This window comes from Dreissena polymorpha, chromosome 6 (assembly GCF_020536995.1).
Source record: "Dreissena polymorpha isolate Duluth1 chromosome 6, UMN_Dpol_1.0, whole genome shotgun sequence".
Lineage (NCBI taxonomy): Eukaryota > Metazoa > Mollusca > Bivalvia > Myida > Dreissenidae > Dreissena > Dreissena polymorpha.
Genome location: NC_068360.1, coordinates 31,168,882 through 31,189,128, shown reverse-complemented (window position 1 = coordinate 31,189,128; position 20,247 = coordinate 31,168,882). Strand labels below are relative to the sequence as shown.

At 38.3% G+C, this 20,247-nt stretch overlaps 1 protein-coding gene across 4 annotated transcripts in view; it reads left to right on the top strand.

The window, feature by feature from the left end:
* Positions 1-20,247, top strand: part of LOC127834108 (probable ATP-dependent DNA helicase HFM1) — a 68,019-nt gene that overhangs the window by 39,497 nt on the left and 8,275 nt on the right. For 3 of the 4 annotated variants that reach the window (XM_052359719.1, XM_052359720.1, XM_052359721.1), the window contains exons 26-37: positions 2,139-2,224; positions 3,037-3,120; positions 4,922-5,076; positions 8,090-8,193; positions 10,534-10,601; positions 10,800-11,063; positions 11,449-11,542; positions 11,887-12,036; positions 13,013-13,112; positions 13,614-13,745; positions 17,033-17,966; positions 18,605-18,684. In XM_052359719.1, the coding sequence (XP_052215679.1) occupies positions 2,139-2,224; positions 3,037-3,120; positions 4,922-5,076; positions 8,090-8,193; positions 10,534-10,601; positions 10,800-11,063; positions 11,449-11,542; positions 11,887-12,036; positions 13,013-13,112; positions 13,614-13,745; positions 17,033-17,966; positions 18,605-18,684 (2,251 nt within the window). The remainder of the gene's footprint in view (positions 1-2,138; positions 2,225-3,036; positions 3,121-4,921; positions 5,077-8,089; positions 8,194-10,533; positions 10,602-10,799; positions 11,064-11,448; positions 11,543-11,886; positions 12,037-13,012; positions 13,113-13,613; positions 13,746-17,032; positions 17,967-18,604; positions 18,685-20,247) is intronic. The other variant, XR_008027815.1, reaches the window with a different exon arrangement.

The following is a 20,247-nucleotide window of genomic DNA, read 5'->3' as shown; positions in this document are numbered from 1 at the left end:
CTCATCTGAGATGACATTTGATGTCAGCCTGTGGGGACTGCACGGTCTCATCTGAGATGACACTTGATGCCAGCCTGTGGGGACTGCACGGTCTCATCTGAGATGACACTTGATGCCAGCCTGTGGGGACTGTACGGTCTCATCTGAGATGACACTTGATGTCAGCCTGTGGGGACTGCACGGTCTCATCTGAGATGACACTTGATGCACTAGCCTGTGGGGACTGCACGGTCTCATCTTAGATGACACTTGATGCCAGTCTGTGGGGACTGCACGGTCTCATCTGAGATGACACTTGATGCCAGCCTGTGAAGACTGCACGGTCTCATCTGAGATGGCACTTGATGCCAGCCTGTGGAGACTGCATGGTCTCATCTGAGATGACACTTGATGTCAGCCTGTGGGGACTGCACGGTCTCATCTGAGATGACACTTGATGTCAGCCTGTGGGGACTGCACGGTCTCATCTGAGATGACACTTGATGCCAGCCTGTGGGGACTGCACGGTCTCATCTGAGATGACACTTGATGCCAGTCTGTGGGGACTGCACGGTCTCATCTGAGATGACACTTGATGTCAGCCTGTGGGGACTGCATGGTCTCATCTGAGATGACACTTGATGCACTAGCCTGTGGGGACTGCACGGTCTCATCTGAGATGACACTTGATGCACTAGCCTGTGGGGACTGCACGGTCTCATCTGAGATGACACTTGATTCACTAGCCTGTGGGGACTGCACGGTCTCATCTGAGATGACACTTGATGCACATGCATAGCCTGTGGGGACTGCACGGTCTCATCTGAGATGACACTTGATGCACTAGCCTGTGGGGACTGCACGGTCTCATCTGAGATGACACTTGATGTCAGCCTGTGGGGACTGCACGGTCTCATCTGAGATGACACTTGTTGCACTAGCCTTTGGGGACTGCACGGTCTCATCTGAGATGACACTTGATGCCAGCCTGTGGGGACTGCACGGTCTCATCTGAGATGACACTTGATGCACTAGCCTGTGGGGACTGCACGGTCTCATCTGAGATGACACTTGATGCACTAGCCTGTGGGGACTGCACGGTCTCATCTGAGATGACACTTGATGCACTAGCCTGTGGGGACTGCACGGTCTCATCTGAGATGACACTTGATGCCAGCCTGTGGGGACTGCACGGTCTCATCTGAGATGACACTTGATGCCAGCCTGTGGAGACTGCACGGTCTCATCTGAGATGACACTTGATGCCAGCCTGTGGAGACTGCACGGTCTCATCTGAGATGACACTTGATGTCAGCCTGTGGGGACTGCACGGTCTCATCTGAGATGACACTTGATGTCAGCCTGTGGGGACTGCACGGTCTCATCTGAGATGACACTTGATGCACTAGCCTGTGGGGACTGCACGGTCTCATCTGAGATGACACTTGATGCACTAGCCTGTGGGGACTGCATGGTCTCATCTGAGATGACACTTGATGCCAGCCTGTGGGGACTGCACGGTCTCATCTGAGATGACACTTGATGCACTAGCCTGTGGGGACTGCACGGTCTCATCTGAGATGACACTTGATGTACATGCATAGCCTGTGGGGACTGCACGGTCTCATCTGAGATGACACTTGATGCCAGCCTGTGGGGACTGCACGGTCTCATCTGAGATGACACTTGATGCACTAGCCTGTGGGGACTGCACGGTCTCATCTGAGATGACACTTGATGTACATGCATTAAGTTCTGTTTTCCCAGAACGCAATTCAATTCTTCCCTGAGTTTGGGACTGCTGTATCTTGATTGACATATCTCAATCGTAATTATAAAATTGTTACACATTTAACACTAAACATTGCATTTTGATACCAAAGTAAAGAAGTCACGGAATTAAGTTTTTTGTTCATGCTTATGTATGCAGAAATTGACAATGTTGATGATGAATTGAGTATGTAGAGCAAGACATAAGAAATCTGAAATGGCAAAGCTTTTTTGCATCACATGTTCTTACCTTGCAGATTATGTACATTCTTAAGTGATTAATACCATCATTTTCTGCCTGTTTCTTTTTCATCAAATGTATTACAAAGTGTTGGTGTTCATGCTTGTGAAAAAAAGGTAATTATAAATAGTTTGGTCAATGTTTCAAGGTCCAGCCCTGTCTACTGCCCTGGTGAATGCTGGATTGACAACCTTTGACAAACTCAAGGAAACTAACCCAAGAGAAATTGAACTGGTAAGAGTTTGCTATTTAAGAAATACCTGTACAAACTCCAAATACAAACTGAAAAAGAAAGACAACATTACAATTTATGTTTTCATTATAGCATCTTATTCTACTTTTGAAACTCCATTTTATTTGCAATTGTATGTGAGTTTGTACACATTTACTGTATCATATTTAATTGAGTTTTTAGTTCCTAACTATTTATTTTGGGTCTATTGAAAACTTTAAGTCTTTAAGAGAAAATCTTGAGTCTGTTTCCTTGGAAGAATCTGTATTTGGTGTCTTAAAAATGCTCTAAAGGAATGAATTGAGCCTTGTTCTGTGAAAACTAGGCTAAATGCATGTGCATACAGTGTTGTCCAGTGTTGGACGACATTTTACAGCTAAACAGAATTTTCTGTTAGAAAAAACGTCTTTTAAACGAAAAACACTATACTATTGTAAAGTTTCACCCCTGCTTAGCCTGTTTGGACTGCACAGGCTAATAGGGGATTACATTTGACACACATGCTTAAAGCTCAGTTTTCCCAGAACAAAGCTAAATTAATTTCAAGGCAGCTACCACTGTGACTTTTTAATATAATTTGTGAGCTGAGACACAACAACATTTGTATTAGTGACATGGATGGTTATGTGAGGAAAATCTTCAATAATTTGTTTTGGGAATTATGCACAAACATGTAGTTTTTATTGCAATATTCATCAAAGAGGCAGTAAACAGTACCCATACACCATTTTATTTGAAATGTTATATGCAACAACCAAATGTGAAATACTATTAAGATTTATTTGTCATTGAGACAGGTTTTGTTGTTCTCCAGATTGTGAACAGGCACCCACCTTTTGGAAACCAAATCAGAGAGTCTATAGCAAAGCTTCCCAAGTATGAGCTTTCCATCCAACAGGTACGCATTGTTGTTCCAGAGCTTGTTTGAAAGCTGTTTACATATATATTATGTATATAAATGTACACAATTGTAGTGGTAAAACACTGGAAAAGTGTAAGTAATAAGGGCAAGAAGAAGGTCACAATGTGTATTATCAGGAGTACATTTGGTGTAAACATTGCCATTGGAGCCGTTTTATTTATAGTTGCAGTGCAGTTGCAGCATTACTCAGAATTGCAATGTGCATGTAGTTTTCCATTTTAATTATTTATAAACAAAAACCAAATTGAACGCCCACCTTTTGATTTCAAAATTGTATTGACACTTTGTAACTCGTATTGAGTAGTTGTGAATAAATAACAGAGAATGTATGGTGGACGAACCAGTTATCGAACACCTAAGAAATGACATAAAATTACCTTAAAATTGAAACACTTAAAATGACAAAAACATTTTATTTTAACAAATGACTAACATTTCCATCATTGAATGATTTATCTTGAAAGTTTTCCAGCAAACTTCCTTCAAGAATTCATAACAATGATTCCCTGGTTATTGTCACCTCTAGCAGACAAAACAAAATGGCGGCCGATGTAAACATGACCTATTACCCGACTCTTCATAAATACTACTCCAGTATATACAAAGTCACATAACTATCACGTGACCCGGACTCGGCGAAAAAATCTGCGTCTGCTGCAATCAAAATTGCAAACGGAAATATGCTTTTTGGTGTGTAAATGCACGTTTTGATAAATGCATTCAAAAAGTTATTGCGAAAACACATAAAAACGGTGTAAATAACAATAAATGCATTCCTTTAACCTGTTTTCGGCGCATTTGTTTCAAGCTAAGTAGGCAACTAGTCATGGACTTAATATGCGACCATTTGTTTATCAATGTGACATCATGCGCACTTTTGCGCATGTGCATACAGAACCAAAACAAAAAGTCCGATAATAGGTGCTGTTCGATAACAGGTACTTACACGATAATTCGCACATGCATCTCATTTTCAACTATAGATGAAGTGGTTCCCAATATTGTACAAGACATAGTTAATTATAACAATAATTATGTATCCCCATGTCATACAAAGTCTCTTAGCATGTGTTTGTGTCCTAACGTTATCTGTAAACATTCCAATATACTGGGGATATTTGTTTTCTATGGACACATACAAATGTGTTTGTTTTTGAAAACTTATTTTGAAGAGACATTGTACATACGTACTGCATCAAATGGAGTTATAACTGAAAGATTCACCCATCCTAAATCTAAAACAGTTTTATCAGCGGTCATCAATATTTTTTTATGGTTTTTAAGAAAACTTGTAAACCCGGTCTGTGTAACTTATTTTACTTTATTTGGCCTTGCAATGTTTTGGACAAGCAACTTTGTTAACATGCTGGACCGAATGACTTCAAATTTGATCCATTTTCCTGAAGTGTGACACTTATGTATCTGGCTTCGTTCTATAAATTGTATAGCAGAAAATAATACCATGTGAATGGTATTTTTAAGAAACTGAGACGGTGAGTCAGCCAGTCAGTCTTTCTGCATAGAATATTATAAGTTTGTGGAACCTGGAATAACTTCCACAGTTTGTAAGGATTACCGGTACATTCATATATTCATATATAAATATATGCCATCACTATGAAGTGCATAGGTGAAACAAGTTTTTCATCCCATATGATCCAGACATTCCTGAGTTGTCTGCCCTTGAATTTAGCTGACATAGCAGTTCGAGACTATTGATTAAAGTTCGTGACACAGCTCTAGTTTGAACACTTTTTATTTGAATGTCCTCCTTCAGGTGGCAAGGTATTGCTCCTCGTCTGCAGAAATAGTCATCACTGTAGAGCTGACCAATCAGGACTTGCTGCGAGATCTGGGATGTAACACCAACCACATGTGCACTCTTGTTGTGGGAGATGAGGATAATATGACAGTCTATAAACAAAGAATCATGTATAAGGACTGCTTAATTTTTATCCCTGCCGAAAATTTTTCGGAGGGGATATAGTAATAGTCTCCATCCGTCTGTGCGTCCGTCTGTCCGTCCAAAACTTTGTCCAGAGCATAACTCTAAAACTACTGAAGAGATTTACTTGAAACTTTAAATATAAACAGATGGCAACTAGAAGAAGTGCAGTGACCAAGAACCATAACTCTATCTACCTTAGTTTTTTAATTATCTCCCCTTTTATTTAATTTTAAGCTAAATTTTTGTCCGAGCTTTACTCTAAATCTACTGAAGGGATTTACTTAAACTTAAAATATAAACAGATTGCAAGTAGGAGAAGTGCAGTGACTAAGAACCATAACTATACCTACCTTAGTTTTTTAATTATCTCCCTTTATTTAATTTCATAGCTAACTTTTTTCGGAAGCATAACTCTAAATCTACTGAAGGGATTTACTTGAAACATGAAATATAAACAGATGGCAAGTAGGAGAAGTGCAGTGACTAAGAACCATAACTCTATCAACCTTACTTTTTGAATAATCTCCCTTTATTTAATTTAAAAGTACATTTTTGTCCAGAGCACAACTCTAAATCTACTGAAGGGATTTACTTGAAAGTAGAAATATAAACAGATGGCAACTAGGAGAAGTGCAGTGACCAAGAACCATAACTCTATCTACCTTAGTTTTTTTAATTATCTCCCCTTTTATTTAATTTCAAGCTAAATTTTAGTCCGAGCTTAACTCTAAATCTACTGAAGGGATTTACTTAAACTTTAAATATAAACAGATTGCAAGTAGGAGAAGTGCAGTGAACATGAACCATAACTCTATTGGTTGTATTTTTTTAATTACCTTCTTTTTTCCATTTCCATATATTTTATTCTCTACAGCATAACTCCAACACTATATAACTAATTGATCCTTGAAATGTAAATAGATGACACAGGTGCTATGATTTACAAATATTATTTTACTCTCTAAAACAAATGTTCTCATACAAGTAAACACATTTTTGCGGGGATTTGGCACTACTGTGACAAGTTCTTGTTTTATTTTTTTTGGTTTTACTGCCTTTACTAAGTCAATATTCACAAGGCATTGCCAGATTTTTTTTATTCTAGAGTTATTTGAAAAATGAACACATATGAAACAACCAATAAAACTCATTAACATCAATATTGTAAACCTAGCATTAAAAAATGTTGATGTAGAAAACAATAAAAGACAAATTACATATATTAAATACAAGTTCTCCTTGTTCCAAAAAGTTCAAATGATTATTTCAACTTAAGTAATATATTCTTACAGCTGCTTTTAGCATCATTTTAAAATTAAAGTATTGTTTATAGCACTCTAACTGATCATTCTCAAGCAATTTCAACAAAATCAGCCTTGTTCTGTGAAAACTGGGCTTAATGCATTTGCGTTAAGTGTCGTCCTAGATTAGCCTGTGTAATCAATAAAGGGTGACAATTACCGCTTTAATGGTAATTTTCAGTGAAATAGAGGACATTTGTTCATGTCAGTGTAGATCGTTTGTTATTTCACAAGTGATAATAGAAAATGTATTTTCACGAGTGGCGCAGCCACAAGTGAAAATATTATTTTTTCTATGATCACGAGTGAAATAACAAACGATCTTACACTGACATGAACACATTTTCTGTTTCTTTTATGCCCCCTTTTCAAGACAATTTTTAACAGCTGCAGTCTTCGAAATTAGCACACGCCCGATCGCCCGTGGCGAGTAAAATTACTGCCGGGCACATACAAAAATTCACGTTTGTGGCCCGCCGGGCATGTAAATGATTTGAGCCAATTGACAGTTTATAAAAAAAATCGTAAGCGGTTCTTGATATTTGCAGATCTATTTTTCAATTTTGCGAACAAACACCTTGCCGTTAGTTGTAAAACAATGAAATTTGATTGGTTTAACAACACACACCTGCTTGCACACGTCATCGTTATTGTTTTTGACTGATGCAGTTCGGTCACATTCGGTCCTTATCGACGGTTTCTCTAGACATTAATCGAGAAGATGCTTTTTGAACCGATCATTTCAATCAAGTAATACGCTTCCGTTTTTGTCAATGTAAACAAATGTCATTGTCGACATAGAGGTTATGCAGTATCTTAGGTATGTTGATGGGGCTAAGCCCGATAAAGCACTTCCAAAATAGAAATTTGACAATGCTTTAGAGAAAAAGGAAGCCAAGAAATGGTACGAGGACACCAGAGAACGCTCTTTTCAAGAGCACTGGTGTAACGATCGACCGTCTTAATTCTAGTGACTGATTAGATGTAGTTGTATTCACTACTATTGAAACAAATGTTCTGCTTTACTATGTGTAGCATGTAAGTGTTAAAATGTTGTGATTTGTTATTATTTTGGTTGAAAAAGTTTGGGCATGTAAAAAATATGTTGGGCATGTAAAAATTCTTAAGTAACTGGCCCGACTGGCATGTAACTTTTCAAAGCTAATTTCGAAGACTGCAGCTGTTCCCTTTTGCTGAAAAGTTACCCTTTCTACCAGTGGCGTGCCTCAATACGTCATTAGTGTGACGAAATGACGTCATTATACCGGAATTCTCCAGTTAAACTCTTTTACAATGTAAATTAAAGGTCAAAAAGCATAAAAGAAAAAGAAAATATGTTGGATTCGGTGGAATGTCGACTTTAATTCACTCGTGGTCATAGAAAATATATATAAAATTATTTATGATACTATAAAAATAGAAATAGGAGTTCTGACAATTTGTTCTTTTCACCGGTGACAAGAACAATTGGTTTATTTTCACTGCTGTTATTTCACTGCAGAAATGTCATATTTTACCATTAGGTATAAAAGAAATGATGTCTCTTCACATCATGAATCAGTTTAGACAGAAAGGTTTGTCTCAGATTAGCCTCTGCAAATTGCGCAAGCTAATCTGGGACAACTGTTGTTTAAGCTAATTCATTAAGCCCAGTTTTCCCAGAACGAGGTTCGAATGGAGCTTATGTTTTGCACAGGGATGCGTTGCTGATGAAAGAGAAGTCCTGGAGTAAGCGGCTGGAGGTCAGACGGGCTGTCAAAGGGGCAGAACTCTTCATCCATTATATCAGCCAGGAATGGGGTACTCTCCCTTTGTCATAAGTAGCTTTTGACTTAACCCTTTACCTATTGGATACACACTTTGGCGCATTTGTAGTCCTTTAGAAAATCAAAATAAATTTGAGAACTTTCTTTAAAGCAAACTCAAAATCAACAAATATTGTGTAAAATATATCGAAAAATAAAGTTAACGCATAAAAAATCTGTGTTCCTTAAAGGGGCATTTTCACGTTTTGGTAAATTGACAAAATTTAAAAAATGTTTCAGATTCGCTATTTTTCGTTGTTGTTATGATATTTGTGAGGAAACAGTAATACTGAACATTTACCATGCTCTAAAATGTGCATTAAATGCATCTTTTGACAATTTAAAAGCCTGAAAATTATAAAGCGTTGCAAATCAAAATGTTTAAGTAATTTGGAGAGTTTTGTTGTTGTCGTTTTATTTTGTGATACTTAGAGGATTGCTTATATAAAGTATAAAAAACATCACTCATTGTATAAGCACGGATGGCTGAGTGGTCTAAGCAATAGACTTTTACTCCAAGGGTCAGTGGTTCGAGCCCAGTTGAGAGTTACTTTTTTTTCTTTCTTTAAATTTATTCCTGTATTTTAACTGGCGCTCTTTAGATCCAATGTTGAGATTTATCAATATAAAGCAAGTAATAACAAACTTCATTGCATGCCAAAATGAAAAGGCCCCTTTAAAGCAATATCCAAAATCTCAACGCTAGATGTGATCTGGTAACAAAGATTTAACGAGATACAAAATGCTCGTTTTTATTATTTGTGTGACAATATATTCCATGTGAATTTCCCGTGATGATATCCTATCATTTACGAGGGAACGCGAGGTTGGCTTCAGGCAGCTCTTGATAACGTTATGCTTCCGATGCTGCCCAAAGCCACTCTGGCGTTTCCACATCTGATCGGGCAGGGTACAGACATTAAATTTGCATTTCTTGTAATGAACATGTGTTGGATGGCAACGTCATATTGTTAGTATCCTTCCACAAATAAAAGCTCTTCATCCTTAAGTCACTTTGTATGAAACACATTTTGTGTCCGCTCCTTTACTCCTACATCTTTTCCCAACTTTTCATGACACTTGCTATAAAGGATCAGATTATTGAGATCATGTGCTAAAGGCAAGCTGCCTTAATGTCACATTGCAAGGTTAAAGTTTTTAAAAGTTTATGTCATTTAGACAACTTAAACAAGTCATGACTCAGTTATGCTGGCTTAAGCGTGACGCTCAAAATAGTTTGAGGCAGTACTTTTGTATCTTCTTCATATCTTCTATACTCATTAATTGAAGGATTTTCATGTAAAGTTAATGCCATTGAAAATATGTGTGGTGAAGGCAGGGGTCTGTCACACAGGAGTAAATGTCACCACCTGAATATTAAAAGACTCAGGGTGGGGACATAAAGCTGTCTCTTTGAATGCCTTGGTCCAAACTGATCGGTTGCTTAGGTGTTTTTATGCTTATCTCACTACTTGATGTTGATTTGAATTCATCACAGTAAGTCCAATGATTTCCTTTGTCACATTTCAAAATTCGTAATTACTGTAAGATTTTGTACACTTGAACATTATTTTAAAAATTTGTTTCTGAAAATTAAGCTTTGAATTTTTTTCCAAAAATACAGATGTCTGAAAATTGAGACAAAAAATAATAAATATTACATGGATGATGGGATAATATGATGCAACATGTACATGTATAATGTCCATTTTATCTACGACTAATAGAACATGCATGTAAAATACCATGCCAAAGCTTTGTTACCTTTACATAAAATGATATAGAACAAAAAGGTAAAAACATTAAACATATGCTGCTTACTTCATATGATATCATTTAAAATGCTGTTGGGTGACACCATTGTTTATTTCCAGTATACATGGTTTTTTACTGAATCACGCAAATGTTATGGTCCATTGCCCTCAGGCATTCATCTGCCAGGTTTTATGACCTTAATCTGGTTGTAAAGCCTATGATCAAAGTGTCACCAAATAAGCGAAAACAGGACAGAAATTTGGCAAAATCAAGGTGTAATACCGGTAATATTGTCAGAAAATTTAGAGTCATTAATTATAAACAAATACCCATATCGGCCATATGTCCACAAATTTAGAGTTAAAAAAATATATATTTTGGCTAAAAAAAGTTGGTGTCAGAAAATTGTATTTTCTTTTGATAAATCCTTTATAATCCTTTATATTTTCATATTCTTTATATTCTGTAGTGAATGTCTTTGAACATATTATAAAGAAATCTCAAAATATGTTTTATTTTGCTACTTTCAAAATGTAAAAAATTGTGCTAATTCGTTGTACTTCATCAATTTTTCTTTCAGTTGGCTTAGATATTGAATGCACCTACACTCCACACTATTTAGGAGAACAGACAATGTCCAATCACATGGTATGCAATATGCATTTATGATTTTTGCAATACAATTAAAAATGTGTGTGATTATGTTTATAAATTGTCCATGAATTAACTTTTTTTTTACACTTCTTTGCTTTGAACATATTTGTTTAATTATTATTATTAATTGATAAATAACCCCTTATAAATGATAAACTATATGTACTGGGTACTCATTGTTAATTCATTCAGGAAACACTCTCGGACAGGCTTGAAGATATGGGGGATTTGGTGCCATGCCATCACCAGTGTAGAAACAAACGTACCTGCAACCACCCATGTTGTAAACATGGTGTCCCATCAAAACGGCATGCCTCCAACAATAGCCAGAAGGGAATATTGGCAAAGGCAAGGCCTACGTCCAGCAATGCAGTGACTTCACATGTTCAGAATCTCGAGAAGTGGGTAGAGAAAATGCCTCCAACACCTCGGCTTGCAAACCGGATCAGACCTAATGTATACATGGAGTTTTATATTTTATATAACTTTTGTGTATTTTCTTTAACTTGGTTTTTAATACCTTACAAATGTATAGAAAACAAAACTATATTTTGACAAAATACTTTAATACTGTTTAATATTTAAATTGCAATGATCTGTAAAATGAGTTTTTTTTTTAAATATGAAATTTGCATACTACTGTAGATAAATGTTAAAATATATGTTAATGTGTAAAGGAAATATAGTGGTTTAAATAACAGACATTTATGGTAAAACTTTGTGTCAGATGCTGTTTTTCTTTAATTAATATTCAGGTATGTTTGCTTTTCATGGATTTTGATTGAAATCTGTGAACAATGTCACTTACTGGTCACAATACTTTACTGATTTTTGTTGTCAGTACAACAATGGTATGGATCATCCAGACCTGTCAAGATTTGCATATACACCTGCCAAGATTACAGGGGACAAGCTTGGAAGAAACAATAATTCCGGTTGGTTTCTTGTGATTGTGTTTGTTTTCAACTTTCAAATGATACCATAATACTGGTAACCACATGACATTCTGTCCTTCAAAAGTGTTGTAAATTTAAATTTAAAAAGCAACTGTGTCAAAAAAACTGATAGCCCTTTATATGTTTCTAATAAATATAATACACTACCAAAAAATATTGTAAACGCCTTTTGTGTGAAGGGGAGGGGGGTTGATTATCTGCATTTAAGTTACATTTATGATCAAGTACTATAAAAAAAGTTTGTCAATATCCTATGGGGTCATTAACTTTTAACATTGATAACCAATGAGACTAGACCATGACAGTCGTATGGTGTATTCCAGGTTGTACACCAGAAAGTGGGCAACACTTCAGTAACCATTTCAACCAGGCACCAACTACATCAAATGTCAACTTAGTGAAAAGGAAAACAGACTGGGCAGACCTGGACATGTACATTAAATACAGACAAAACCAGTCCTTTAACGACAACGGTAACCATTAAATGTTTTTTTAGGCATAAAAGTACAGAAAATAATATTTGATTGCCTTTTTTGTGTCTGTCATGAAAATTTTCATCAAAACAGCCTGTCCAAAACCACCATGCTGATTGTGGCTAAATCAGGCCACTTCAGTTTGCAGGAGCTAAATACAATATCAAATTAGGTCTCCATGCCAGCTTGCTACATCAAAAGTTTCATCAAAATTAGCTTATGCTACTACAAATATTGGAAACCACCTGGTTGATGCCACCCGCCCTCCATATTTTAACAACCAGGATTTTGAAGTGCATTGAAAACCTGGTAAAACATTAGCTGCTTTCAGTAGATTACTATTTATGCAATCCTGAAGTTATACCCCCACAAACGAAGTTTAGGGGATATATAGGAGTGAGCTTGTCTGTCGGTCAGTATTTAGTGTCCGCTCTCTAATTCAAGTTTTTTTCATCCAATCTTCACCAAACATGGTCAGATGTTGTATCTAGATGATGTCTATGTCAAGTTCGAATATGGGTCATGCTGGGTCCCTAGAACTAGGTCACTTAGTGCATTTTGAGCATAGTGTTCGCTGTTTTGTGTGACGACAACATGCAAAATATTCTGTGTCAATGCGGCATGTGGGGGTATTTGTCACGTCTGTGACAAAGCTCTAGTTATTACTTTCTCTGATCACTCATAAATTGAAATCCATATTTTACTGACACCAAAAAATATCTGTTACATACATCACTATTGAGGCTGTTTTTAACTATTTGTGAAGAGGTTAGATCATGAAACATCAGAAAATTATTTGCGCATATAAATGGAAACTTTAGTTTTGGTTTTGTGTATTCTTGCTTGTATTGTACATAATGCCCTGTAAAGCATTGCATTATTGCCTTAACCATTCTTGAGATATGCCCTCTTCTAGACACACCCAACTGGTAGAGTTAGTGGACATCTAACAGAGATGGTATTGTTTCATTTGCAGAGATCAACAACAACATATCTGATGAGGACTCCTTGCCAGACATTGATGGGGCAAATCAAGATATGACTTACACTGGACTTGATACGGGACAAGACAAGTGGTAACACAGTGCTTATTAATATTTGATAATAGAATAGCGTAGCATTGTTGGATATTGTAAGTTGAAATAGGAAAGAAACATGCAAGATTCAGATTTTGAATTTATGTTGCAAGAATTTTTATTCCTTTTAAAAATGCGGGAACAGTTGTTGAAAACAGGCCCTCCTACTATTCCAGGTTGGTAAAAACAATAATTACAATTATAACTGGCTGAGATTATGGGAAAAACCGGGCCTAATGCATGTTCATAAAGTGTCGTCCCAGATTAGCCTTTGCAGTCCGCACAGGCGATTCAGGCACAACACTTTCTGCTTTTATGGTGATTTTCAGTTAAATCAATGGAAATCTTTTTGTAGCAAAAAATCCAGTTAAGGCGGAAAGTGTCATCCCTGATTAGCCTGTGTAGACTGCACAGGCTAATCTGGGGAAACACTTTACACACATGCATTAAGCCCCGTTTTCCCAGGATGCAGCTCATTTGTTTTGCAAACTTACCATTCAGGACTGACGACTTTGAGCAGGAGACAGACTATGGGTACAGATACGTGCATGATGTAACAGATTCAGAGATACCAGCTGAATGGGATGAAAGGCTGAACACACACATGCAACAGATCAGCACTATAGCTAAAAGGTGAAAGTGTCAAGCTGTATGTCCCATTGCTGGATTATAAACTGATGTTGTTTGATCCACATATCCTAGTGGGTATGGTGTCTACCTTGCAAGTGGGAGTTCAAGGGTTCGATCGCCACTGTAAGAGCGTCTTTAGATCTCCCCCAATAACATCAAGTACTGGTTCTAACCAGAAAATGGACTTGAGTGTGGTTCAACTAGGCTGAGGATTTATATGAAATCTAGCTAACATGAAGAGGTTTAAACTTAACATTTTTACAACTTTTACCCACATTAGTTCTAACAGCAGGTGTTGTATAGATATTGAAGCAGTTTTCTCAGAATATCTGAGGCCCAGTGAGGGCATTTTCAGATCCAAGAGCTCATGTTCTGCGAACAAGGGAAAAATATCAAATTTCTTGTTTAATTGTTTTCTCTTGTGTAGAAGGAATGTGCTCTTAGAACTAAACATGATTTTGGATTATTAAATATAGATTGGGCTTTTTGCTGAAGTGAATCTGATAGATTTTTAGCTCACCTGATTGCTCAGGTGAGCTTTTCTGACCGGTCTTTGTCTGTCCGTCCGTCCGTAAACATTTGCTCGTAAACACTCTAGAGGCCACATTTCTTGTCCCATCTTCATGAAACTTGGTCAAAAGCTTTGCCCCAATAAAATCTTGGCCGAGTTTGAAACTGGGTTGTGCCGGGTCAAAAACTAGGTCACTAGGTAAAAAAAAGAAAAACCTTGTAAACACTGTAGAAGTCACATTTTATATTCAATCTTCATGTTACTTTGTCGAAATGTTTGTCTAAACGATATCTTGGATTGAGTTCAAAAGTGGTTCCGATCGGTTGAAAAACATGGCCGCCAGTGGGCGTGGCAGTTTTCCTTATTTGGCTGTAGAGAAACCTTGTAAACACTCTAGAAGTCACAATTTTTGCCCAATCATCATGAAAGTTGGTCAAAACATTGGTTCAATTGATGTCTCGGACGAGTTCGAAAATGGTCGAGATCGGTGAAAAAACCTGGCCGCCAGTGGGCAGCGCATTTTTCTCTATATGTTTATAGTGGCAGTTTTCCCTATTTGGCTATAGAAAAACCTTATAAACACTCTAGAAGTCACAATTTTTGCCCAATCATCATGAAAATTGGTTAAAACATTGCTTTTATTGATATCTCGGACGAGTTTGAAAATGGTTGGGATTGGTGAAAAAATATGGCTGCCAGTGGGCGGGGCATTTTTCTCTATATGTATATAGTGAAAACATGTGAACACAGTAGAAGTCACATTTTTGGCCCAATTTTCACGAAGTTTGCTCAGAACATTTGTTTCCTTGATACGAGAGTTGAGTTCAAAAATGGTTTCGGTCAGTTGAATAACATGGCTGCTGGGAGGGGGGCAGTTTTCTCATTTCGAAGAAGAGGGGGTATATTGTTTTGCTCATGTCGGTCCGTCCGTCCACCAGATGGTTTCCGGATGATAACTCAAGGGTGCTTATGCCAAGGATCATGAAACTTCATAGGTACATTGATCATGACTCGCAGATGACTCCTGTTGATTTTTAGGTCACTAGGTTAAAGGTCAAGGTCACGATGACCCGAAATGGTAAAATGGTTTCCAGATGATAACTCAAGAACGCTTATGCCTAGGATCATGAAACTTCATAGATACATTGATCATGACTCGCAGATGACCCCTATTGAATTTCAGGTCACTAGGTCAAAGGTCAAGGTCACGGTGATCCAAAGCAGTAAAATGGTTTCCGGATGATAACTCAAGAACACTTGTGCCTAGCATCATGAAACTTCATAGCTACATTGATCATGACTTGCAGATAGCCCCTATTGATTTTCAGGTCACTAGGTTAAAGGTCAAGTTCAAGATGACCCGAAATAGTAAAATGGTTTCCGGATGATAACTCAAGAACGCTAAGGCCTAGGATCATGAAACTTCATAGGTACATTGATCATAACTCTTAGATGACCCCTATTGATTTTCAGGTCACTAGGTCAAAGGTCAAGGTCACGATGATCCAAAATAGTAAAATGGTTTCCGGTTGATAACTCAAGAACGCTTAGGCCTAGGATCATAAAACTTCATAGGTACATTGATCATGACTCGTAGATGACCCCTATTGATTTTCAGGTCACTAGGTCAAAGGTCAAGGTCATGGTGACCCAAAATAGTAAAATGGTTTTCAGATGATAACTCAAGAGCCCTTATGCCTAGGATCATGAAACTTCATAGGTACATTGATCATGACTCGAAGATGACCCCTATTGATTTTCAGGTCACTAGGTCAAAGCTCAAGGTCGGGGTGACCTGAAATAGTAAAATGGTTTCTGGATGATAACTCAAGAACACTTATGCCTAGGATCATGAAACTTCATAGGTACAATGATCAAGACTCGCAGGTGACCCCTGTAGATTTTCAGGTCACTAGGTCAAAGGTCAAGGTCACGATGACCTGAAATAGTAAAATAGTTTCTGGATGATAACTCAAGAACGCTTATGCCTAGGATCATGAAACTTCATAGGTACATTGATCATGACTCGAAGATGACCCCTATTGATTTTCAGGTCACTAGGTCAAAGCTCAAGGTCGGGATGACCTGAAATAGTAAAATGGTTTCTGGATGATAACTCAAGAACACTTATGCCTAGGATCATGAAACTTCATAGGTACAATGATCAAGACTCGCAGATGACCCCTGTAGATTTTCAGGTCACTAGGTCAAAGGTCAAGGTCACGATGACCTGAAATAGTAAAATGGTTTCTGGATGATAACTCAAGAACGCTTATGCCTAGGATCATGAAACATCATAGGTATATTGATCATGACTTGCAGATGACCCCTATTGATTATCAGGTCACTAGGTCAAAGGTCAAGGTCACAGTGCCAAAAAACGTACTCACACAATGGCTGTCAAGGTCACGGTGACTCAACTTAGAAAAATGGTTTCTTGATGATAACTCAAGAATGCTTACGCCTAGGATCATGAAACTTCATAGGTATATTGATCATGACTCGCAGATGAAATAATGATGAAACTTGACCAGGATGTTTGTCTGGACAATATCTAGGTCAAGTTTGACATTTGGTAAAGATTGAATGAACCGACTCCTCTCAGGTGAGCTAACTAGGGCCATCTTGGCCCTCTTGTCTATTTTCAGTGCAGGTTTACTTCAATGTTTGTTTCAAAAACATTTGAAACATTTTTTTGTTCAATAACATTACTAAGTTTGGCATAAATACTAAGTTGACCAGAACTATAACTTTAAAAAATATTTAATATTTGTTGCAGAAAGAAGGCGAGTTCTGTTGCTAGGAGACCAAAGAAGCTTCACACTGACCTTGATCAACCTCAAAACAATCTTCCCACATGTGGTCAACCTTTGTATGTGGCTACACCTCTGTATGGTTCAACCAATGCCAGTAAGGCAACATCTGGTCCCAAAAGTCCCAAAATGGTGGAATCTCACCCATCTATGACCAGGCAACACGATCCAGTTTGTGGGTATAAAGCAAACTTGCATGGCGACGACCAGGTTGACAATCCCCATGACACCAGTTTATATGACATTGAAGATTTCTCCACTGACGAGTCTTTTGAAGATTGCTGTCCAAGTGATTCATCGAATACTGCACATGAAAGTAATGTATCCAATACAGGACTTGCCCCCTCCAGATTTGTGTACCAGTACAGTGGACCCAACCTGACGGGAAACAATGTGAAAGTTCCCTCTAGAAACACTGCTAACTTGCCGGCTGATTGTAATGATAATAGACGGAGCTCAAGCTTCCAAAATGGATTGAAGCATCAGTCCTCTATTCACCCAAATCAAAGCAAACCAACTGGCAGCATTTTGAAGAGAACACCATTCCACAATCACACAGATTCAACACTAAAGGAAAACAGTGGCCCTAAAATCAATACTATGGTGTTTGAAAATGATGACTCATGTGATGAAATGTTCCATGATGGAATTGCTGGATCGAGACAATCTGCTAGTAAATGGACAAATTTCTTCAGTTCGCAGTCTTCTACAGCCAGTGATCGCATGAATCTTGAGTACCCAGCCATGCATGGCCACAACCAACTTGTGATGGAGCGACATGGAGGCAGTAGAAAACAAGAGTCTGAGGACAATAAAGAAACACCTAAAGGTTCTGTGACTGATAAGAGCACAGCAACTTGCAGTTCCCACATTGGTACAAAAAGACATAATTATGGACAGGTATACCTGTACATTGAATGGATCTGTCATTTGCCATGAAAATGTTTTAAATCCTTGCAAACTGTTGTTAAATGATTGTCATTCATTGGCAATTGCAAAAATTACCATGTCAGCTTTTGAAAATCATAAACAAAATATTTTCCATAAATCATTGAACAGCTAAACCTGACAATCTGAGATAATTTGAAAATATTGCAAACTTTTAAAAATGAATAAATTTTGAGGAATGGTCTGTTACTTCATGCCTGTGCCTTATTTCCAACATATTACTGTCAAAATGTAACCACATAATTCAATGTATGATTTTAAAGACATTTTTTATAATTTAAAAAATTCTTTGTATATGTAACCATTATTCTACACTGTTAATTATTCCCTACCAAAGACTGAGGGATATAGTTTTGGCGTTGTCCATCCTGTCACAAACTTTTTAGGGCTATATCTACTGGTATGTAAGATTTCAACATGAAACTTCATGGGTGTACTGGTATTGACGAAGCGGAGTGCTATGCACAAGAACCATAACCCTACACGTTCTTAAAAAGAGTTATTGTCGTTTTTTGTTTGTTTTGCACCCATCAATAAACAATTTTTTGGACGAGGGATATCAATTCAATAAATGTGCTTATTTGTTACAGGTTTTAGCCTGGGTCTCCAACCCTGCAAATCATCCAGGTGCTTCAAGAAGCGCTCCATCTGAAAACAAAAGTGACACACGGTCAGATGTTGGTCATTGGTTATTATTAAAGCCTCGTTCTGGAAAAACTTTGCTCTTAACATGTGCCTAGGGTGTTGTCCCTGATTAGCCTGGACAACTTGGCTCTATACATGTGCCTATGGTGTTGTCCCTGATTAGCCTGGACAACTTGGCTCTAAACATGTGCCTAGGGTGTTGTCCCTGATTAGCCTGGACAACTTGGCTCTATACATGTGCCTAGGGTGTTGTCCCTGATTAGCCTGGACAACTTTGCTCTATACATGTACCTAGGGTGTTGTCCCTGATTAGCCTGGACAACTTGGCTCTATACATGTACCTAGGGTATTGTCCCTGATTAGCCTGGACAACTTGGCTCTATACATGTACCTAGGGTGTTGTCCCTGATTAGCCTGGACAACTTGGCTCTATACATGTGCCTTGGGTGTTGTCCCTGATTAGCCTGGACAACTTTGCTCTATACATGTGCCTAGGGGGTTGTCCCTGATTAGCCTGGACAACTTGGCTCTATACATGTACCTAGGGTGTTGTCCCTGATTAGCCTGGACAACTTGGCTCTATACATGTACCTAGGGTGTTGTCCCTGATTAGCCTGGACAACTTTGCTCTATACATGTGCCTAGGGGGTTGTCCCTGATTAGCCTGGACAACTTTGCTCTATACATGTGCCTAGGATGTTGTCCTTGATTAGCCTGGACAACTTGGCTCTATACATGTGCCTAGGGTGTTGTCCCTGATTAGTTCTGGGAAAACTTGGCTCTACACATGCACCTAGGTTATTGTCCCTGATTAGCCTGGCAAATTGGCTCTATACATGTACCTAGGGTGTTGTACCTGATTAGCCTGGAAAACTTGGCTCTATACATGTACCTAGGGTGTTGTCCCTGATTAGCCTGGAAAACTTGGCTCTAAACATGTACCTAGGGTATTGTCCCTGATTAGCCTGGACAACTTGGCTCTATACATGTACCTAGGGTGTTGTCCCTGATTAGCCTGGACAACTTGGCTCTATACATGTACCTAGGGTGTTGCCCCTGATTAGCCTGGACAACTTGGCTCTATACATGTGCCTAGGGTGTTGTCCCTGATTAGCCTGGACAACTTGGCTCTATACATGTGCCTAGGGTGTTGTCCCTGATTAGCCTGTACAACTTGGCTCTATACATGTACCTAGGGTGTTGTCCCTGATTAGCCTGGACAACTTGGCTCTATACATGTACCTAGGGTGTTGTCCCTGATTAGCCTGGACGACTTGGCTCTATACATGTGCCTTGGGTGTTGTCCCTGATTAGCCTGGACAACTTTGCTCTATACATGTGCCTAGGGTGTTGTCCCTGATTAGCCTGGACAACTTTGCTCTATACATGTGCCTAGGATGTTGTCCTTGATTAGCCTGGACAACTTGGCTCTATACATGTGCCTAGGGTGTTGTCCCTGATTAGTTCTGGGAAAACTTGGCTCTACACATGCACCTAGGTTATTGTCCCTGATTAGCCTGGCAAATTGGCTCTATACATGTACCTAGGGTGTTGTACCTGATTAGCCTGGAAAACTTGGCTCTATACA